Here is a 23,566-nt window from a genome sequence, read left to right on the forward strand (position 1 = left end):
TAGCCCTCCCCCTTGATTTGGAGTGGCAGTTGAAGTCAAAGTCATGTCCGGAATTATTATTTTTTAAGTTTCACACAGAGGGGTCCAAAGTCTGCTATTCTTCCCTTTAGTGCGCTCTGAACCACAGAAGTTTATATTTAAATGTAAGTAATGACTTTATGTTGTAGCACGACCTTTTGAAAGTTATAAAAACGCTGTTGTTATGGATATGCAACCGCTGGAAGTGCCATGCTAATGCTAGCGGACTGGCGATGTTGATGACGTCATTGAACGGAAGTCACGTCCAAAATATTAAACACTATTTTTTTCATCACCCTCCATTTGGAGCAAACATGGAGGGATAAATGAAGTGGGAGGGCTAAGGGAGGGGGAGAAGGGGAGTATTCGGATCGGGCCTTGATGTCTTGCTGACCAGGGAATCCCTCAGGGTCCCCCTAGAGGAGGTGGAGGAAGTGTCCATGGAAAGGGAAGTCTGGGCAACTTTGCTTAGACTGTTGCCTCCGTGACCCTGTCCCCGGATGGATGCTATAAAACAATCAATCTATACCAATTTGTGACTCCTTTTTCTTTCTTTTTTTTTGTGCTACATGAAGCCTAATTTTGCAATGTTCTTTGTTTTCATTTGCCACTAAATGTGAGAATCATATTAATGTTAGTACATGTTGTGTCAAGCCTTTAGACTTTCGGTCTACTCAGTCGTTGAAACCTTTTGTTTCTACAAACCTTCGTAATAGTGAGGTCTTCAGGTGACTAATACAAGTTTTGACCTTTGCTTGGTATGTTTTAAAGTGAAGAGGGTCTAATGTCTTATGACAGACTGGTCAATGCTAAGCAGCATGTTTGTCCTAATATCACAAACGTTATTATGAAATGTTTTTCTCTTCAAAGTATTGACTTTTTGAATGATTTTGATGAAGTTTTACATGTTGCACGATTGTAACGATTGCAGGTTTTTATGCCCAACAAAAAGGTTTTGTTATAATTTGTGGCTGCAGTGATGAAATCAAGAGAACATAATTTAAATTAGAATTTATTTTTGTAAATATTTAGTTGATTTGTGTCCTCCTGACTCATTCAGTGCAGAATTTACAAATCATTCCTTTTCAGTCTTTGTAATCCCTTTTTTACATAATGTTTCATAAAACCATTCACATAAAACGTAAACATAACACATAGCATGTAAACCCCTCAGGACTAAATGATAATCATCAGTTAGATGATGAATAGCAAACAAGTATTTTTCATGCTGCACTTTGTCATTGGTTTGATCTGTGTGGACGGAAGTATATCAAGGTCCCTCTGTATCACTGCTTGGTCAGGATAAATTATTGTACATCAAGGCCACCCATGTTGCTCCTAACCTCAAGCCAAGTCTTGCATGAGTGCAGATTAAATTAGGAGCTTCTACTTTTTTTTGCTTAAAGTTTCCCTGCATTCCACAGACAATGAGCAGACATGAAAGAAACTGTGGGTGGCTGACGCCGGCAACCGATTCATTGTGTGCAGGGAGATCCTATCTTTTCAGACAGCCTTCTTACACTTGCAGGCTCTTCCAGAGCGAACACACGCATGCTGACACACAGAATCCCCCAAAATGCTGCACTTTCCTACAAAACCTGATGGAGACAGAGACTCTAATTAATTAGGAATAGTTTCTAAAAATTGTACATTTTGCAAGATTCAGACACAAGTAAAGCAACTTTACTAATAAACTTTCTCCCATTTGCCTGTTTTAGTAACACAATTCAAAAAAAGGGAAGTTTTTAAATGCAGATGCTATGTATCCAAAAAATAATTAACAAATAAGATAAATTTAGTAATATAATCTTAGGGTCTCTAACTAAACAAGCAGGACCTCATAAAGGCTTTATATTTGGTCTATTCTTGTAAAAATATATATATATATATATATATATATATATATATATTTTTATATTTATAAAGAATTTTTAACCTAGTAAAAATAGTGTAGTAAAAGAAAATCATTTTGTGAAGCCAAATGAGAAAAAAATAAGTGAAAAACTTAAAACCTATGTGTATATATATGTGTATCTATACATGTAGTTTTATATATGTACATCTGAAATTGTGTACTCATTAGAGAGTGAACTGGGCTATGATGATAGGTGGTGCACTTTCATCATTTTTAAAATCTTGACCTATTAATCCTTTAAAGCTTTTGTCCAATTCATCATATTTTAAACGTGATTTTAGGCGTAATTTCAGCTTGAAATGTACTTCTTTGGTCGTTGATGTGATGATATATTACTGGTTAGTTACTAAATTGATGCTTTGGATAAGATCAAGGTGTGTCTTCTCGTGAGTCACAATTCCGTGCAAAATATCTGAGAAAAAAAAAATAGATCGACATCAAAGGAGAAGAGGACATTCACCTCATTTATGCGTAAAGTTGTGGTCATGTTGATTTATAGATTTCTGCTTTTTTTTTTTTACTTCTCACACGACCTTGGGGTTCCAGACAAATCATTCTAGATTCTAAATCTCCTTAAGGACAAACTTTTAGAGAGAGATGTGCTTACACAACCCGCCAGCAACATCAATGGATCAATTCATGCTTAATTTATTTCTGTGCTAATCAAGTTTGACTACATTACACAGCATGTAGTAGTTCAACGACCCACTCCGATCCTCTTTTGATCTATTTCTAGGATATTGAAATACAGAGATCTAATACGCCTCATGTGCTTCTGCCTATACTTGTTTTTGTGGCTGCTTGTTTATTCTGCATACAATGTTAAAAAAATACAAAAGGCAAACTAAACCAATTAACCACGTGTGTCAAAGTCAAGGCCCAGGGCCCAGACTTTTTTAATTAAAAAAAAAATATGAAACAGAAGTACTGGGAATTTTTAGCTCATTTCACTTTTTTTTGCTAAAGTTAATATCACCAGAAATTCCTTTCTCTTGAACTAGCAAACATTAACCTGAAAGAAAAAGGAAAAAATAGCAGCTGAAATAAGTAGAACTTCACCGTCAAACTTTGCTGCAATTATGTGTGTCTGATGTAACTATTATGGATTATTGCAGTAAAGCTTCTTATATGCTACCAGATTGATTTACACCACAAGTGGGACTTTAACTGAACAAAACAACTGCTTTTACAACTACAGTCAGTGTGGCGCCTTACAACAAACATCTATTACTCGTAAAGAGCTTTAAGGTGGAGTCGATGGCCTTGGCAGAGTTACTCTGCTTCCTGTAATTCCATCATTAATGCAGAAAAGTACAATGAGATTTTAGGCAACCTTGTGCAGCCTTGAAGGCAACATCTTTTCCAGAGAACTGCATGCATTTTTTATCAGGACGCTGTAAAACCAGATTCTGTGTTTGCGAGTGCAGGGACTAAATTAACCTGCAGTCTGGAGGCAAACATGGACAATGAAGAGAAAATATGCAACAATTGAATTAATGACAGTCGACTGAGAGGTGTGTTAAAATAAGTTTGTTTTTAGACTGATTCACAAATTAAATTGGTCAAATATAAACCTATTAAAGCTAATTTGCTCAAAATCTTAAAGTATTCCCTCCACATTGTCAATTTAAAGCCAAAATATTTACTTCTTCTGACCTACTTTTTTAATTAAGTTGATTATTTTTTTCCTAATTCTTTAGATCAAATATTTTAAAAATACATTTACAGAGATACCTTTAAAATAATAGTGTGCTTTAAATTAATCATTAAATAATTTGTCTTTAAATGTCAAACTAAATGTGTCCCTTTCACAACATATTAAACATATCTTCTTGGTTTATTGGAAAATGTTCATTATTACCCTCACAGAAAATACATTCAAATGAAAATTATCTTTTTTAGGGTTTATTTTCACTTTTATTAATGACTCCCGCTCTTATTCTGCATTTAAAGGCAGTAATACTCAGTCTGCAGTCGACTGTGTTCCCAGATCAATAGAATCATTGATCTGTAAAGTGTTTAGTGTGACTATAAATAAACCTTTTCTAGAAATGTGTGAGTGCAATTCTGACACCAGAAGAGGGACCAAGAAACATGAATAATTTAATGTCAGAATACTAATGTGCTTGTACTTTTTTTTTTCCTCCTCAGGGTTTTATCTTTTGAAAAAGCAGAAATCCAATCCTGATTTGATTTTTAAATTTACAGCTTCCTTTTAATCTGCTGGAGCTTCCGTGTTGCACAAGACGGTGTGGGAGGAGAGGGTGCACTGGGGAATTTAACTGCGAGACAAAACTAAAGAACAAATCCGATGTAATATTATTTAGTGTAAACAGCATAAAAAATAAAAAAAGCTGAAATTAGCTTTTTTTTTCACCGTGCATTTCATAGATCTGTGTTGCACCTCAGAGGAGGGAGATCAGTTTATTTTAGATTTTATGGTAAAATGTGGATTTAAAAAAAATGAATGATTAATGTTTAAACTGCAAGGCTTGAGTACTGCATAAACGATGCAAAAACTGAAGGTAATACCTGTGAGTCAAAATTCTTTAGTACAAAAAAGGGATTTCAGTGCTTAATTTAATACAATTAAATCAAATTTGGCCCTTCCACCTTTTTATTTCACCCTTAATGATCAGTATATAAGTTGTATTCTATGTGCTTGGAGTGAGCATTTTTTGAAAAAGAGTTTTGCAAATGTGATTTAAAACCCACTCCAATGAAAATCATGTTTTTTTAGTTTTTAACATGTATATGTGGCATTTTTCTTATGAAAGAGAACAAATGTTATTTATTTTTTTCATTTCTGAGTAAATATGGCTTTTTAAGACATTTATTGTTGCAGGATTTTGGTTAAAAACTTTATAATCATAATAAAAACATCACCTCTTTTTATTTTTATTGTCATGGGGGACTTAAATAATAAAAGACAGGGGAAATATGTATATTTTCTGGTATGTTTGAAGGAATAAAATCATTTTTCTGTTGTGTTTTTGGATTAATGAATTTCCAAACTTGGGAACAAACATTCTGTCTATGCAGGAATAAATGAATATGTCTTCTATTTAAATTAACAGTATTTTATTTAATCATCAGTTACGTTCCGTGTTGTTTTAATTGCATATAACCAGTGATTAGTGATGAGGTTTCTCTGTAAACAACAGCTGTTATTATTGAGCATAAAACATAATAAGATGTGTGTGAAATTTTTATTATTTTTTTACAACTTTGCAAAACTAGTTTATATACACACAATTGTTGGATCTCCCTGAAATTAAAGAGGCGTAATAAACTCACTGAATTTTTATCGAGCTGACTTTGATCAAGGTGTCAAACGAAAATCCATTAGGCTACACTTGTTCTATTGAGTTGTAAGATTTATTTAAGAATGCAGCAGGGCTGCAGAGACAGAGAAAATCAATGAAGGCAGAGCTGTAAATCTGACTCGCAGAGACCAGGACTGAGACCACGGGTCCAATGCCCCAGAGCTGGAAACCAAAAGCTGCCGTCAGATCCTCAGGATTTATGGCGCGACCAGCTCAATATGCTACTAATGTTTACGAGAAAGGTCAAATCTAATGCTTTCTCTGGACACCACCAATGTATGGCTTCACTTTCCTTTGCATTGCAATATTCATTTCTCTTTTTAAAACTTCTTTCTTAGTATTTTTAGCTGATAACTGCTCTAAAATAAATGGTTATTTCATGTGAACTCTTTAAAACGTGTGTTGTTCTGGATGTTTGATGCAGTCCCTGAGCTCGAGGCTTGACATGATGATTTATAAACTGAAAAACAAGCTCTGTGGGGGACCCATTAAATGATATGATAGGTCTCCCCGCAGGAGATCTGATACCTTCGTCTATCTTAGGAACTCGTGTGTTTCTCCGACGATTTATCCAGTGTAAAGACCCACAGATAACATTTCCCACAAAGTCTCCTTGGTGTTATTTAAAGGGTTTAAAGACTATTTGTGATAATATTCGGGGTTATCCAATTATTGTAATGCCTTCTCGGTGTATTTATCTTTATCTGTTGTTGCCACAGTCGTTTGTCAGCAGTTTCGTGGTGATTGGAGAGTGGCTGGAAGAGCCCCACACACCGTTAGGGAGAAAAAACAGAGAAAATTAGGAAAACAATCTTCATTAATTTGACAACAGCTGTGCTGGAAACACTCAACACTTCCTCTAAACAGATCTGTCTTATAAATGAGACTTTACCTCTCAATACAATTCACTGTATAAATGAAAGCTAAATAAAAAAATCCAGAATCACTTTACACACACACAAAAAAACAAAGCACTAGCTTTCAATTGTGGATTTCCCAGAGGACTGATTAGCTGTAATAGACTGCGAACTTATTGAGCCACCCTGAACTCTTGGAGGTGAAGAATAGATTCATAGAATAAAAGATTAATAGGATAGATTTAGTCTTGGCTAAATAGTCTAAATTTAATTTGAGTGATTTTAATTATATCATACAGTCTAATTTGTGAAAAAATGAAAAGTTGTTTGCTTAATAAAGCAATAAAAAATGTAAAAGTAAAACAAATCACAAACTTTTTAATTTGCTTGATATGCCTTTCACAATAAAGCTAATTTAAATGAGTTTTCTTGTATTTAGATACTCATAGCATTATTTTGTCGAAGTATTAAAGTTATGCTTATTGGATGTTTCCATTTACGTCTATTTTTCAATAACAGACTCATTTGCAACTGTATTCACTACCAAATGCAGATTAATGCATTAACTGTGAAAGTTAACGCATTAACACAGGATTAATCAAAAAGAATTAAGGCGTTAATATTTATTTACGTAAATTAATCACTCCTCACAGAGCAGCTTTACCTCAGCTGTTCAGGCTTCCATGGCGTCCGTTAAAGCACTTTGTCAGGTATTATCGCACTTTTACCATGGTTATTTACAAAAGAAGTAAATATTTATTAGGTTTTTAGTACTTTAATCTTGTTTTCCTTTTGATTTAGATTGTTTTTTTGCAAAAATCTGACTATTTGAACCATGGTCTGGTGCGTTGTCAACAAGGCATCACTGAGGCTCGAATTTCTTGGAGTAAAACTGCAGATATAAAAGTCTTTAGAGTTCTTATCTTACTGTTGATGTGTTTTGAACACATATTACATTTCTGGGCTAACACTTGATAAATTAAAAAAATTAAGACAGTAAAAATGAAAGAAACATTTTCTATTTGGCCTGTTTTTGTTCAATAGCCACATATTGCCATTAAAAATTGACTTAGGAAAGCATTGTGATTAATCACAACACAAAAGTTTGATTAATCTGAATATATTTTTCAATCAATTGACAGCACCAATTATAAACAAATGTTCTAAATGTGTTTTGTGTGATTTCATGTTGTGATTATTTGTGGTTATTAAGAGGTTGCCAAATGATGTAACAAAAATTGTGATTATCGCGATTAATTTTTCCCCACGTATGCGATTAATTAGTTAATTTTTTTTAATCGATTCCCAGCTTAGACTCCATTCTAATTATGACATAGAAAAGACTATCTGAATAAACAAATGATAAAATACAAACATTTAGAGACTGTATCTCAAATGCAAGTTGATTTTTACCGAATTCATGGTGTTTTTCTTTTGGTAAACATAACTGATCAATCAGATCACTGAATTAGAACTGTTGGTTGTGAAAAACAGCAGAACTTTGGCTCGCTTTGTCTTTAGCATTTGGACTGAAGCCCAATTCGTTCTTACCTGAGCCGCAAAGTACAGAAATCTGTGTTTTTACACGGCACCAGAACCAACTTAGCATAGATCTTCTGTTAAGTTCTCCCCTTTACTTTAAAACGAATTAAAGTCCTACTCCAACCATATTTTAGCGTAAAATCACTCCCAGTGATCTGTTAGTTATGACTGTGCAATTTTTAGCCAAAATCAAAAAGCTTTTGTCATTTTTTAAGACATATTTTATGCACAGCGGCAGCAGTTTCTGGGTTGTGGGAGGGATTATTGACACAGAGTAACCCGCCCCCTCGCCGTCGCGGAGAGTTCTGTTTGCATGTGAGCTTATAGCTTCAAGCTAAAATTAGCGGCGCAAAAATAACAATAAGCAATATTGAAACAATCCAGTTGTACAGTTTTGAGCCTGAATTAACATTCTCTAGTGCACGAGTGTTTGCCGCTCATCATGTATCGCACGCCTAAGCGTGATGGGCCAGGGTGTGCGCAGGGGGAGAGGAGACTTTGACACGACCATTTCCGAAGCTGCATCATTAATCTGAGCATTCTCTGATCCAAAGCGATTTGAATTAATAAATAAACGCTGTTTTTTGGAAATTATCTTAAATAGGTCCTTAACTGTGAAAAAAAGCTTAAAGAAAAACACAAAGATTGTTTTCCTCAACTCCAATTGTCTTTTAAGCCATTTTAAAGCCTTCCTAGTGGGCTTTTAAGTGTGATTATCTTGTTTTTAGCCAATATTTTAAAAAACTGTGTCATTTTCTAGGATATAGTTTCTGCAAAGAGGCAGTAGTTCCTTAGAAATTCACTGAGAGTTCTCTGTTTAGGCACTTCCGGAAGGCTTACAGCCCCTCATACCCCCAACCTAACATCACCATTGCAACAAAAATGGAGAGCAGTATTGGAGCTATCCAGCCGTACAGTTTGGAGAAAGATGTCCCCTCGGATGAGGAAAGTGAAGACCTACGTGTATCTAGTGGATGCACAAGCAGGGAGCTAATGACAATGTATTTTAGAAGTCACAATTCACTTTTCCAACTGCATTATTTACTGCATTTTATTGCTGACTCAGAAGGATTTGAAAAAGGAAATTCTCAGAAATGCCAATTTGAGTTTATTTTCTTTAGATAAGACTTCCAGCAACAGGAAAATTTCACGTTGAAAACACCAGAAAACAATTTAAAAAAATGTAATCAGAGTGGAGCTTTAATGTCTAATTTCAATGATTTTTTTTTAAGACCAGAAAGACTACTTTTCTTATTGTTGCCTTAAACCGCAGAGCTGGTTACAAGAAAAAAAAAAAAAAGAAAGAACAGCTCCCAAACATCTGTCAAAACTTTAACTCGTGCAGCATAAAACACCTGTGGCAGCAGGGCTGAGATGCAGTCGCCAAGGGAACGGTGAGCCTCTCAGAGCAAGTCTCATCTGTGTGCAATTAGATTCAGCTGCTGCTGCTTGATGACACACAATTTATTCGGTTTTCCTGGCTGAGAAAAGCCCTGATTGGGTGGGATTATTATCAATTCTGCTGTGTGTGGTTGGGAATGCGCATCTATCCACAGCGACTGCATTTCTTGCTTAAAACTGTGGTTCAGTGTGCAGCTGTGGCTACAGACAGTGAAGCAGCACGCTGCTCTTTTACATCTTTACATGCAGATGTCACGGGCTAAAAATGGAAACATTTCCATCTAAAAGGATAAGATTTAAAAAGAACGGAAAAATAATAGCTTTTGTTACTGAAGTTATGGTAAAAGTACTATGCCTCAAGAATATAAAAATAACTATTTAATCTATCAAATGTCATGTTTTTGCAACATTTTGCAAGTTTTTTCAATACTCTAAATCAGTTCTATTTTAAAAAGAGCACATTGTTGTCTTCTGCCAATATCTATATAAAACACATTTTATTAAGGTTTAATTTTTTGTTTAAAGCAGTTTTTTATGTTGACAATACTTGATATTGTAAATAATGTAATTTATTCAGTACATTAAGTCATGGGTGGGCAAACTTTTTTAATTGTGGGCCTCACAAAGGGTTTTAAAATTTGGCATAATAGTAAAATGAACATAAACATTCTTTAATTTAGATTCAAAACAAATATATACATTTTAAAATGAACATTTTGGAGCATCAATGCACAAATGGGTTGATGTCCCTCAGGGAAAACACAAACTTAGAGAAATGCTGCCATCATAATAAGTGAAAGAAAATAACGTTTTGACTTAGAAAACATACAAGAACCCCAGAAAAACAACAAATATTCACACACCACATGAATGGTAAACAAAACATTAATAGGGATTGTCATACCCTGTAAAGTACATGTGGTATGTTGTTTAAACATAAAATACCATTGAATTTAATTAAGCTATTTTCATTCTATTATAGTGGAATTATTTTTCAACGAAGGTTTGAACTTTGAAGGTTTAAAGACCCACTCTGATAATTTTTTGATCTGCTGTAAAATCATTTTCAGTGGTCTTTTAATTATGATTGTCCTTTTTTAGGCAAAAAAAAAGTCATTTTCTAGGACAGTTTCTACAGAGCTGCAGGAGTTCACTAAACATTCAGCTCTAAGTTGTGGGCATAATAGTTAGATGCGCGAGTAAGCCTCAGCCAACATCCCATGATCCCTTTGTTTAGATTATCTCCCTCACTACTCCTCACTAACCTAACCTAACATTAGCAATGCAACAAAAATGGCAAGGAACCCGTATCTGACGAGGAAAACAAAGCCGTAGATTAATCTATTTGTCTCAACCGGATGCATTGGAAGAAAGCAAAGCAAACATACTTAGGCCCCGCCCATCGGAGCTCCTGAGTCAGAAGTGAGAGCTTTTTCAAAGTGTGTTTGCTTTTGTCAGCTCCTGAATAATTACAATTTGAATCTAATAAAGAAATACTCAGACAGTTTTGTTTTTCTATATATGTCCTACATCATTACAAAAATGCCACAAGAACATGTTCAAAACACCAAAACCACTATTTTTATAGTTGCTACAGAGCGTCTGTAGTTCATCAAAAAGTTGCCTCTGAGCTGTGGCCGTGACGGTTGGTAGGCTACAGAGGAAGCCTTCACTAATTTCCCATAATGCCTTTTTTTTCCTCTCTCCCACTAGCTTATAGCCCCTCACAATCCCACCTCATATTATTGGTTCAACAAAAACGACGAGCAATATTCGAACTTCTATGAGCTTTTTTCAACTGCATTTTTTTCATCATAATTTGAATAAGAAATACTCCAATTTGATTTTCTTCATATATCTCCCGTCATTAGAGAAATGCTACAAGAATATGTTAATAAAACCATTTTTATTAAACCCAGCTGTCAAAGGTTCACAAAGTCAGAATGTCTGTGCTTTCATTGATGTCGCCTCCAATATTGAACTAAAGGTTCCTTCTTTTACACTTCAGAGGTCCAATAGAGAGCTCATTGTTCTGCAGATATTGACATTTTCTCCTCATAAAAGAAAATAATGAAAAATAATGTATCTCTGATTCTTGCTTGAGTGTTTTTTCCCCAATAGTGGACATTATTTCCCTGCAATCCAGACGCATTACTTCCATGGGCTTGTTCCCTAATTACACCACTAGAGTGCTTTTTGGTGGCGACATCTCACAGGAGGCAATTACAGCAGTGGCGGGCCGTGCATTTCACACCTAGGCCTTCAGTAGTGCTCCATCTGAATCAATCCAACCCTCATTAACTATTTTATGGCAATAAAACTTCAAGTGCAGGTACAGCTGCCACACACACACCAAAAGCATAAAAAATAACCTGATAAAATTTCAATATTATGTAGGGAGATAGCAAAATTTTACTCACCAAAAATCCAGATTATTTAAACACAAAATACATCCTTTCTATCCTCAAGATTTCAATCACTCTGTCGTGCAGAGTCCATGCGTTTCACAGATAGAAAGTGTTCCGTGGCTGTTATAAGCTGGAAAAGGCTGCATGCGGGAAATGTTCTGGTATTCCTGAAGCCTCTCGTGGTCCAGGAGGGAGACAAACATCAGTTTTTGTGATCGATCAAGGTCTGTGTCTGGAAAATAATATTTGCGCGAGGATTTTGCGCTGCACGCGCCCGCGGTGCGTTCAGGAGCCTCGTAGATTTCAGCTTCACTCCCGCTCAATGGAGTCACGGAACTCCTTTACCCGTGCCAGACAAAACTGTGCCACAACTTTACCCAGACATTCATTTTCCACCAAAAATCAGACGATGAGACGCTTTCCACTGGTAACATCTTCAAACCTGACACGCCGCTCCTCGGCACCTGTGTCCGTCAGCAGAACCAGAGCGAGCTGCGAGCTGTCCAATCAAAGCTCGTGAAAATCCTGACGTTTCCGTGGGCCTTCTAGCTGGCCTAGCACGTGGTCTCCTCCAGATCTGATTGGTTGAAGCAACAGTTTGGTGGACAATTATTTTATGCTACAGGGCCCGCAAAACTGATTCTGAAGGCCTTCAGGCAGATTTCTTTGACCCTAGCAACAAATGGTGCTGCAATGTGATTGGTTAATGCTTAAATAGGAAAATACACGTCTGGAAGCAGCGCAGCCAGGGAGACAGCAATGAAAGGACGAAGACAGAGCATTTGGAATTATAGAATACGTATTCACGGAAATAAATAATAATTAATATCAGTCTGTGATTCAGATATTTTTAGGCCAGCAGAGAAGGCCTTGCAGGCCCTGACGGCCCGCCACTGAATTACAGTCTATTCTTTCGGTTACTGTGATCATGCTTGTAGGGTGGGACAGCTCTGGGAGCAGCTGGATGAATAAATCAAAGTGGAAAAACCAGAGCAGGTGGTACTGTACACATATCCACACTTGCTGGGTTCCGTGTTGCACAGGTGTAGCCATCACTCAGAGCCAAGGAGGTGTGAAATATGCAAGCTGGGAGATCTCTCTACAGCTGACTGTGGCACTGAAGTTATTTTCCACACCTTACTGTTGCACTTTTTTACTTTAAATTGATGATTTCTCTTACATTTATTTTGTTCTTCGTAGTTTTTAGCTCTTCGGGCAGCCAAGGCAAATGCGTCACATTTACCGGAGTTAGCAACGATTTTATGCAGCCTCAAGGACAGAACATTTCACCTAAAAAATTTAGTACGTTCATGTCTTTCAGAAAAAAAAAAAAAAAAACAATGTCCTAGTTGTTTTGAATAATCCACAGACCCCTCGCGCTCATTAGTTTGAATTTTAATCACTTGTGTGCTTGCTTTTTCCAGGCTTTAAAAAGAAAATAACTGCTCTTGATTTATAAATCATCCAAGCAAGATCACACTAAGTACTTCCACATGCAGCTTTTATGCACAGTTGTTGCATCGTTTTCATTTTTATGGATTATTATCAGTAGATTTCACAAAAAAAATGGCAGTAAAATTGACTCTGCAATGACCTCCTTTAACTAAAAACAGTGTTTTTGCTTATTTTTTTCAACCATCTATTGAAAAAGAGGTGTTTGTAGGATGAAACTCATAAAATGATTGTCTAGTTGCACAAATATTTGGACTATAAGCCCATCTTTTGTTGTGCCATGCAGGTACACTGAGGATGAGTTTGCAGCCCGCTACACCGGCCAAATTAAATTACTCTGAAAGCTCTCGCACTAACAAGCCTGCCCATCATTTTGTGTTTTGATTAGAAGCTTTATTATGTATGGACTGTTTATCTCCATCAGCACCGGTTTCTTGAATACTGATGACTCTTAATTGAAGAGCTGTTCTTTACCGCAAAGACAGCTTTCAGAATTTTCTCTGTATAGAGTCTCACTTTCAAATATTAAATTTATGAAATGCGCATCAAACCACAGGAAGTTTAGAAAGCCTTGTTACATTCAATTTAACTTTATTACTGCCTAATGCGCTGCATGTTAAGGTTAATTTGTTATTCGTCCATTCATTATCCCTACCCTGAATGAGAACATGGAGGTGGCTTGAGATTTTCCGACCTACCACAAAGCAATAGTGCTTTACAGTCATGTGCATGATTATGGAGTAAAAGACGGTTTATGGTTTAGAGCACATTAATTGTATTGCGTCCGTAGTGCAATCGTGCTGCTTAGCTCATACTAAGATTGACTGGTTTCACTTGTGACTGTCCGCGATAACTGCAACAAACTTCTGAGTGGCGTTTATACTTTTCAAACTTTATGATGCCATTTCTCCAGCCTTTTATTTGATTTGGGATTTTATTTATGTTGACATAGGGATCTTTAATGTATTGTTTGTTTGTTTTTAGATACAAAGTTTTTCAAAAGATACACCTGTTGAAAAACATTTCTGGTTAATTAATGGTGCAGGCAAAAAAGCCAGTACATCACGTTTTTTGTTTGTATTTTGAATGCTTAAACTACGGTGGCCCTTTAAGCGCAAATCACATCAACAAATCACCAATGCAAAAACATTAAAAATAAATAAATAAATAAATATAGCAGTTATATTTTAGAAAACAAAACTAAATACCAGAAACCAAAACGTAAAAACATAAATAAAAAAAAAACAGGAAACCGGAAAAAGAATAGGACATCATTGATTGGAAAATGACATGTGTTCAAGTTATTTTACATGTAGTGACCTTTTCTGGTTCTTACTGTGTTTTTTGTTTTTTTAACATTCAATTACTTTTGTTTTCTATATTTTCCCCCCTTTTGGTTTTCTGGCATTTTGCTTTGTTTTCTAAAATGTAATGCTGTTTTTCAAATACTATTTTTACTTTTTTAATGTTGTTGTGATCTTTAAAATATGTCAAGCGATTTGTTGATGCGATTTGCCCTTCAGGGCCACCCTACTCAATGCACCAAATTACTATAATTTCACAAAAAAAAATAATAATTTGAAATGATTTATTACCTGCACCATATCTCAATCTAATATACCTAAAGTTATAGATGCATTAGAAAGTAAATATCCATTCAAAATATGTTCTTTTTAAAATATTTTTTGGAACTGAATCAGAATGTAATAATATCTACTCCCTCTTGCATTTAGATTGCAGTAATAGAAATCCTAGGAAGTGGAAACAGCAATTTTCTTGATCGAGTTTGCTTCGCCATCGTGCCTTTTAATTACTTGAATTAGGTTCAGGTTAAATGGCGAAATATGCATGCAATTGTACTACGAGCATAAAATTCCAATCACTGATGATGTCATCAACTTTTCACAGCAATTGGGGCAATACTCTTTCGATGGCCTTGCAACCAACCAATGAGACTCCAGTGATTACAAATCACTATGAAATGTAAGCCGGTCCTAATGCAACCACATTTATACACATTTTAGTCATTAATTAATGAATAAAGTAACTTTTTGGACCGTGCCAGGTCTGACAAAACACAAAAAAGCAGGATTTAAACACAAACTCAGCACAGATCTATGACCTATTATGCACAAGTATCATATTAATCTTCAGGTAGTTGAACTAAAAATGCTAATGCATTCATTATTAAATGCTCAAAGAAATATTTAGAACCATTAATCTGAAGTCTTAATTCTGTCTATTGTTTTTAGTTGAATTTTTGAAAACAAAAAGATAAAAAAATGATTTAGTTTGTATTTAAAGATAAAAATCTCATTAAAGGATCCCAATAACCTTTACAAAAGAATTGCTTTGTTCCATTACATATTTCACAAGCAAGTTTGCAGCAACTTTGTATTTCTAACTGTTACTAAAGCCGTCCATCCATGTGCGCTGACAGGCACTGCTCTGCTGACAGTAATTCTTCAAGGATGAATTCTGTTGCCTGACTAAACATTCAGATATTTAGAGACGCGTCTTCCTCAGGTTTCCATTTCTCCTGTTTTCCATTAGAGCTCAAGTGCTCCACAAATACACGATCCACATGAGGAATGTGAGGAGAAGCCGTCTCTAGTAAAGCGATGCTCTCGCATAACTGACACATATAGTATGAATGTTTTCATATACTGTATCTGCCAAAAATAGTAAATCTGGCCAATCAAATATTTAGATTGCCTCCCACTGCTGGAATATTGTTTTTACCCACTCCCAGTATCCACTTCATTTTATTCGGTACACTTCCCATTTATGCAGGCAGCTCACTGCTGTGGACAATGACTTACTAATATATAAAACATAAATATGACGAATGTAGGCTGCTCGGGAAGCATCCGTTTGCCGTCTGAATGAATGGCACATTAGAAGGCTGTTCTTAAAGCAAGACGAGGTTTTGGTGTTGAAGTCGTAATATCATCAGATTTGTCAGACAAAATAAATATATAGATGCAGCACAGAACTAAAACGCTGTTTACAAACTCTTGGAATCTGAGAAAACCCATCGGCGGTTGTATAATGACTCAGTCTCAAGCTGCAACTATCAGTGTTCTTGAGGCCGCGGTGCAGCCAGCTGAATAACTGAATAATGCTAAACAGATATCTGGGCACAGACTTCCTGCTCCGCTCATTGGTCACTCTTTGAGTTCAGGTTTTATAGAGCTGAATGGTCATCGGGAAGTTCAGATTCTATTTTGGACGTAGCTTTTACTCTGCTTTGATTCATGCAAAATCAAAGCATTTTAAATAAAAAGCATTCATGTGTTTATTCATTTTTTACCCCCAAAATATGTAATTGTATCTTAAAGCGTGTGTCTGACCCTGCAGCTACACAGAGTGCATGTGTGTCACGAGTGCCATCCCATAGCGTAGGAATCAGCATTTCCAGTGACTGGGGTGGTTTAGGTGGAGAGAGGGGGCAGGTTGCTGGACGTTGCACATGCCTGTCTGCCTTCATCATGCTCATGGGAACAGCAGGATGTGTCATGTCATTATTCACCACCAGAGGCCAAACAACAAACAGTAGCAGAGTGTTCTCAGAGCGTGCTTTCCCCCTGTGTGAGGAAGACCTGAAAGTGCATGTGTGTGTGTGTGTGTGTGAGTCTCTGTGCATTATGTAGTGTGAGACAGAGAGCGAAGGTGAGCAAACAAAGAAGCAAAAGAGAGTTTCTGTGTAATCTAGCGCTCAACAATCTCTTAGAGGTATTTTTAGGGTTGCCTTTCCCCTTGCATCTACTCGAAATTGTTTCCAGATTGTTTCCAGTCCGAATGCAGGAAAGGTCTGCCATGTGTTTTATTGCTCACAAACACTACAAACAACACACACATGCTTAAGCCGTACACATATAGGAGTCAAACCCTTGAATATATTTACTCAATGTCGATTAAAAACGTCCTTTTTACTACAGAGAAAAAACAACAACAAATAAATAAATAAAATATTGTTAAAAGCAGTTGTCTTTTAATTATGCCGTTTTTTTAGGCAAAATCAGAAAAGTTGTGTCGTTTTCTAGGATATAGTTTCTGCAGAGCGGCAGTAGGTTATTAGAAATTAACCTCTGAGTTGTGGGTGGGACTGTTGATGCGGAGTAAACCCGCCCCCAGTTCCCATCACATATCAAGACCTCCAAGCAAGAAGGTTGCGGCCCACCCAGCAATTTTTTTACACTCTTTTTCAAATTAATTTTTTTATATATCTGTCCCTGATTAACATTTAAATTCAAGAAATTCCCAGAAATGCAATTTTAACCTTATTTATTTATTTATTTATTTATGAGTGTCCTCCATCATCAGAAAAACCCTACAAGAAGATTTTAAAAACACCAAAAACATGATTTTAATCGGTTACTTTCTTTTCTAATCATATTTTTCCAATAAATTCTAGTGGTAGGAGAAAAAAATATCAAATTTTAGATACATCAGTTATAATCTATAAATTATTCTGATTTGTTTTATGAATTTTAAATAAAAAATGTATAAGATTTAAAATTAAAGTAACTAAACGTGAAGCTTTTTTCACTCTGACGTTTTTGAAGAACACACCAACATGGCTGACTTTCTAGATCTTGTCATCCGACCGTCCAAAACGCTTCCAGAAAGAGTCTTTCACAGCATCGACGGTCAGTTAGATAAAAGTCACACAGTGTCAAATCAAAACTAAATATGTGAGGAACACAACAAATTTGTGAAATCACAATGTGTGGCTAGCTAGAAACTATTTATTTTGTCTGATGTGAGTTAAAGAGCGTTTCAATGATAAAATGTAACATTATCTTATTTAATGTTGTTGAAAAATGTTTCTCTTTTGATGCTGTGAAAGATTTTTGATTATCAAACGAGAGATTTTTCACATCAAAATTTGTATGTTCTCAATAAAAGTTAAACAATTTTACTGATTTGTCTTTACTTAAATAGAGAAAAGTTATAAGTTACATCATAAAGTGTTACCTAAAGCTTAACCTACATTTATAAAAAGCATAAAACTGTAAAGTACAGCAGAAAAAATAATAAAGAGATGACTCTGCAACAGCAGATTGAAGTTTGGACCTAAATTTGTATAAAGCTGAGGCAACTTAGATCTCATTAGTGAGTTGAAATGACAGCAGCTTCACTCTGTTTGGTTCTGAGATGAGTTTTTATTATTATCAGACTACTTTCTCAACATCTCAGTCCTGCCAATCGGTTATTTATAAACTAGTGGTAGCACTTAAAAATAAATTCCATAGGTAACCGGTAGTGTAGGAGTCTGGAGGAGTTTAATCGGTTCTCCTGGTTGAGTTTAAACTTTGGCAGTAGCACTGTTAATGTATCTGCAGTGTTTTTGAAAGACCAGAAAGAAAACATGAACAAATCTGAGCCAAAAGTACTTCATTTTATTTAGTAAACTTGAATATACGTTGAAAGTATAGCCAAATACTTTTACAGACTCAAGTGAAAAATTCTGAGTTTAAATTATATAGATAAACGTCTACTGGTATATAAGTATACTGCTTCACTTCCAGTAAAGACTATGTGTATTTGTAGTACAATTGAATAGAATACTATTTGCTAATCTCAGCAAAATAAAAGGCACAAGCCTGAATCTTATTAAAAAAGTGTTGCAGAGTAAACTCTTAATCTGTGTAGAAATTGTACTTTTTTCATTGAAATTTTTAATAATGTCCTTATTAGTCAACATTGAATTTTGTTTTGCTCGTCCAAAAACTGTTCAAAGCACAATTTAAAAGATCAACCATAAAATGTTGATAAAATGATAAATGGCGTATACTTGTATAACGCTTTCTACCCTCCTTCGAGTTTTCCCATAATTCAGTTAGTTATCAGCCCTGGCATCTTTGTGTTTTTCAATTTCACCCAAAAAGGCAGTAAGAATAACAAATATTGTTAGTGGAAGGTAATGTGATTACAAAAAGTTACGAAGTAAACTTTCAGAGGCTACATTTTTATTTTCTATGGAGAGAAACTAGATTCTTCCTGATTTGTGTACTTGTAATTCTTGATCTGTAACTTAAACATTTTATGCATAAATTTGTGTACTTGCAATTGTTTATTCACATATACAAAAATTATGACATAAAAAATGCAAAATACACATGCACAATCTAAATTACAACAGCTTGAAACTAACTACAACACAAACTTTAAAAGCTATACACAAGTTTATTTGTTACGAACACACAAACTGCATTTATGATCAAATCTAAGGCGAGACTCTTTCAAAGTCTCAGATATTCGTGTGTAAATGATGCGTTTAAATGCTACTAGAAAGCTGGGTCATCTGAGTTTTCTTTTCAGCCGCTTTGTACTTAGATTGTAAATGATATCTGGTGAAAATGTGACATTTTTCCACTTTCTTAGACAGATATGCCCAAAATCTATTAATAACTATTTTTAAACCCCTTAACACTTAAGTTACGAACACACAAATCCAAATTAGGTAGAAATCAGGAATTACGCTCACACACATCAGGATGAGTCTATTTTCTCTCCATATTTATCTTCATTAAAGTGCTGTCTAACATCCCTATTCCCATCCTTCCAGATCCCCGTCATGACAGGAGCCTTCATGGACTCCTCGCCTAACGACGACTACAGCGGGGAACACTCGCTTTTCAACTCGTCTGCCAGCGTGAACGCCGCAGCCTCAGCCGCCTCCGTCCACGGCCAGCAGGACGAGCAGCAGTCCGTGTCGAGTGACGCCATCTGGCTCTGGATCGCTATCATCGCCACCATTGGGAACATAGTGGTGGTGGGCATTGTTTACGCCTGCACTTTCTGATAAACAAACTGAGACAAGCATCCTCCAGATTTCTCTTTCTTTATTTTTTTGTGTCTGGAAAACTGATGGAGACTGTAAGCAGACACACGTCCCCTGTGTTTATCTCTTCCTCCCCCTCTCACTCATTGTTTTGGATGATTTAGGGCCCCCCAGGGGTGTTTGAATTCTGCTACTCGACAATGACAGATATTCTACCATGTTTCTCAGTCAAACAGGAAGTTCACACTCTGTCTACATTTGTCTTTGACAGGCTCTCTTGAATGCGCCGGCGTGCACTGCAGCCCTTCAGTTAAACGCAGAGAAAACAAACCGCTTATCTGAAGAATCTTCTTATAGGTTCAGTTCATTTTCCCGTTTCCCTCCAAAAACCCCACGCACTTGTTTTGTAGGTATGGACAATCGAGGTTAAATGAGGCTTAAGACTCCAGCTGAAGCAGGTCAGTTTAAACATGCAGATAGTTGCAGTTTAAGGCTGAGCTGCTTCATTACTCAACAGAGTGAATGTTTCCATATTTATAAAGTACTGGTGTTATTTCCATGCTGTAGCCAAGGACGTCTATGCTCATCTATGTAGCTAAATCCTGGTATCAGAACTGATTCTGTGTGTAAAAATGTTTTTTTTTCTTTAGATATTTCAGTGTCTTGAAGAAAAGAGGACAGAGTGGTAACTAAACTACCTTAAAATCCTTTAGATTTTTCCTACACTGCCAGCTTCTTCAGAGAAATACTGAACGCTTTATGATTCTCCGCATAAATTATTTGCGATATCCTGACTAGTGGGATTACAGAATGAGCCATATTGTTGTGGTATGATGTGTTGATTTCTAAAAAGGTATGAACAAGAGTATGAGAAGCACAACTTTGAAGCTCATGTAGCCACCTTTCATTTTGGGTTATTTTGTCCTTTATTTAATGTACCTGGAACTTGTAAACTTCTCTGTAAAATGAAACACCATAGGAGTTTGTCAAGAACTGACATATCAGACTCTAGTGAACGTTGTGATAATTGTGAGCTAATGTCAATATCCAGACTTAGAGGTACATTTTTGGTGCGAATTGTTCAGTTTTGAGTCGTGCATTCAGACTTCAGTACCTCGCATCATGGGGGCAGATCAGTTTTCATGAGTGTTGTTTGAAAACATTGACTGTATATAAGCACTGGACTTGGTGACCCCCCTTGCAGGATGTACCTGCCGGCTCCAAGAAACCAAAATCTAATTGACTTTGATCGAGAAATAATCTGCTATTACCATATTTATTACCATATAAAATGTTTTTTTTCTATTATTATTCATAGTTTGGCCAAAGGTGTGACTTAGACTCAGGAGTGACTTATATCTGAGTAATTTTTAACATATATAAGCTCATATATTTGTGATTTTCCCACTAACAACCACTAGAGGGCTTTGTAGGTGAGTGTATTGTCTACTGACAATGACGCTGAAGAAGAAGTGCTGTCCAAAACAAACAAGGAGAAGAATCTGCATTGTTATTTGCATTGGGAAATTATTATTTTTGTTTTTATTTTTTCCTTTCTTTGAGTAATTCAGGACAGCAATTCATCCAACTGGGTTACAGAGACAGAGGTAACACTAAAAGCAACATCATTCAGACAAAGCTCCTGCATTTAAGAAGGTAGAAATTGCACTTTAAAATAAATAATTCTCTATGACCTCATAAACCCAGACATGCTTTTCAAAACAAATCAACTTGATTGCTTAACATTTGTGACTTCCATGCATTGTAAATGCAGATATAAGGTCAATAGGTGCGTTTTCAATGACTTACGCCTCACCTGGATCGTCGGCGAGACCAGGTGGGGGCGGGAAAAGGCGCCGGAGATGAAGGCGAACGCCGAGCTGCAGCGAGACTAAACGAGAACAGGAAGTCGGGTTTGTTCCTTAACATTCAGTTGCAAAATACACAGATTTCCTTCATTTAGCGGTAGTCATTTCCGATCAGCATCCCGTCAAACAAAAGAACTGACAGGACACCGTTTCCCACAATGCATTGCTTTGTAGTCATCAAGGCAGCTTGTAGTCAGCGCCGTGCCAGATTTCCAGTTGCACTTACCTGGGTAGGCACCTTGGACCCGCCCCTTTCTCTCAATATTTTTATGATGATTGAGCAAAAACTACCCAACATGCACTGCAATCCAGGCAATCTGTGCAACGCTGCGTCTCAAACACACCTAATGCTTCTATGTAGTGATGAGGCTAACAACTGTTAACTGTAGCTTAGCATGTGACGGCGGCGTCTCGTTTATGAACACATTTTTGGACAAGCATTGAGCATCAGATTTGAAAAAGATTCAAATTTGATGTGACCGTAGCATTGCATTTTTCAGTAGTTTGGACTTTACTCCATAAAGCTTTTCATATATGTTGTTTTTTCTCTTTATTATGCATTTTTTGGGTGATGTGACTTATACTTTGGGGCAATTTATATTTCATTAAAAAAAGAGTACTCAGTCATTATATAACTATTTTTGTTCTGCCTCCTTTTTTAACATGTTCTTGCCGATTCCAATTTTGACAGTATTTTTTCTGTAGTACAATTTATTCAAGTTTTAAAATGACCAATCAGAACGCTCAATAAAAGTAGGTGGTTCCTGCTGGTTCAAATATAGGAACGTCTGCATTGTGAAAAATAGCGACCCTCACAGTCACCCTCACTCGGTCCAGTTCTCTTATACAGTTAATGTGTGAAACCTCCATAAGAAACCCAAAAGGCCATAAAACGACATAAATCTCTTTGACGCAGATTCACAGATTTAGCCATTTTCATTTACAACAAGTCAAGCACTTTATTTTTTTTCCAGATGAAGGTATTAATCTGAATTACAAAATGAAATAACCCATCTGTCATACAATTTCAAACATAAGCAATGTTTGAGGTGGATTTTCATCATTAAAACAACTTCTAATTTAGCATGACTGTGATATTAAATGACTATGTTAACCAATTATGATGTTTTTTACTCATGTGAACAGAGTGTTACCTCTTGGGAGCCAATAGCAGGGCTCTGTTAGTAACCATGAAACACAGCAGCAGGTAGCAGTCACACTACGTGAGCTAAAAACTAAATCTCAAGGTTTGCAGGATTTGCTGTAGGCAGCTTTCACTGAACTAAAAATTTCCTGCAGTAACTGGGTCATTGTAACTTTAAGCTTTACTTATTTATTAAACTAAAGCCAAAATAAGCTAGCTGATATCTGTGCTTTGCTCAAGCAGGATCTTATTGAACATACTGGTGGATTATGAAATCAATATTTTATTTTTAAAGGTTTTGTCTGTCAAGTCTTTACTAAAGATTAAACAGAAAGAAATGCCTCTCCTTAGAAATCACCCATATCCTATAAAGTTGTCTTGGAACACACCATACTTGTAAAATGTTCATACTCTGAATCAAATCATGTAAAAAGCATTTCACACCCACAACAATCTGTTGTTATGAGTGTACTTTTACATTGTTTAAAGGACTCTTAAAGGCTGGTATTTTTAATAAATGGTTGATGTAGAAATATTTAACCACATAAACAATGGTCCTTTTGTAAAGACATACTATATGATTAAAATTTCTGTATTAACGCAAACTGACTCCTCTCTCTTTACTGTAACCCAGCACAGTCCAGGTGAACCGGTGCAACGCTATCTCCACCTGAAAAAGCTGTTATTGTTCTGTGAAACCAAGCCTCCAGCCAAATCTACCGGTCGCCATTGAACCATCAGGCTGGATCGCTACGGAGCTAAAATGGTGCCATCTATCACTGTGACACAAGCGCCGGTTGTTTAGAAATCACCTGAGTTTATGCCTCCCTGCACTCATGCACTTT

The 23,566-nt window shown here is 36.1% G+C and overlaps 1 protein-coding gene across 1 annotated transcript in view; it reads left to right on the plus strand.

Moving 5' to 3' along the window:
- The window catches only part of LOC112149453 (uncharacterized protein C14orf132), a 43,325-nt gene extending 19,999 nt beyond the window's left edge, over window positions 1-23,326 (plus strand). Inside the window, exon 2 of the mRNA XM_024277151.2 lies at window positions 19,494-23,326. Coding sequence (XP_024132919.1) covers window positions 19,494-19,730 — 237 coding nt within the window. The 3' untranslated portion in view covers window positions 19,731-23,326. The remainder of the gene's footprint in view (window positions 1-19,493) is intronic.
- The last annotated feature ends 240 nt before the right edge of the window (window positions 23,327-23,566 follow it).

The sequence above is a fragment of the Oryzias melastigma genome, linkage group LG22 (assembly GCF_002922805.2).
Source record: "Oryzias melastigma strain HK-1 linkage group LG22, ASM292280v2, whole genome shotgun sequence".
Taxonomy (NCBI): Eukaryota; Metazoa; Chordata; class Actinopteri; order Beloniformes; family Adrianichthyidae; genus Oryzias; species Oryzias melastigma.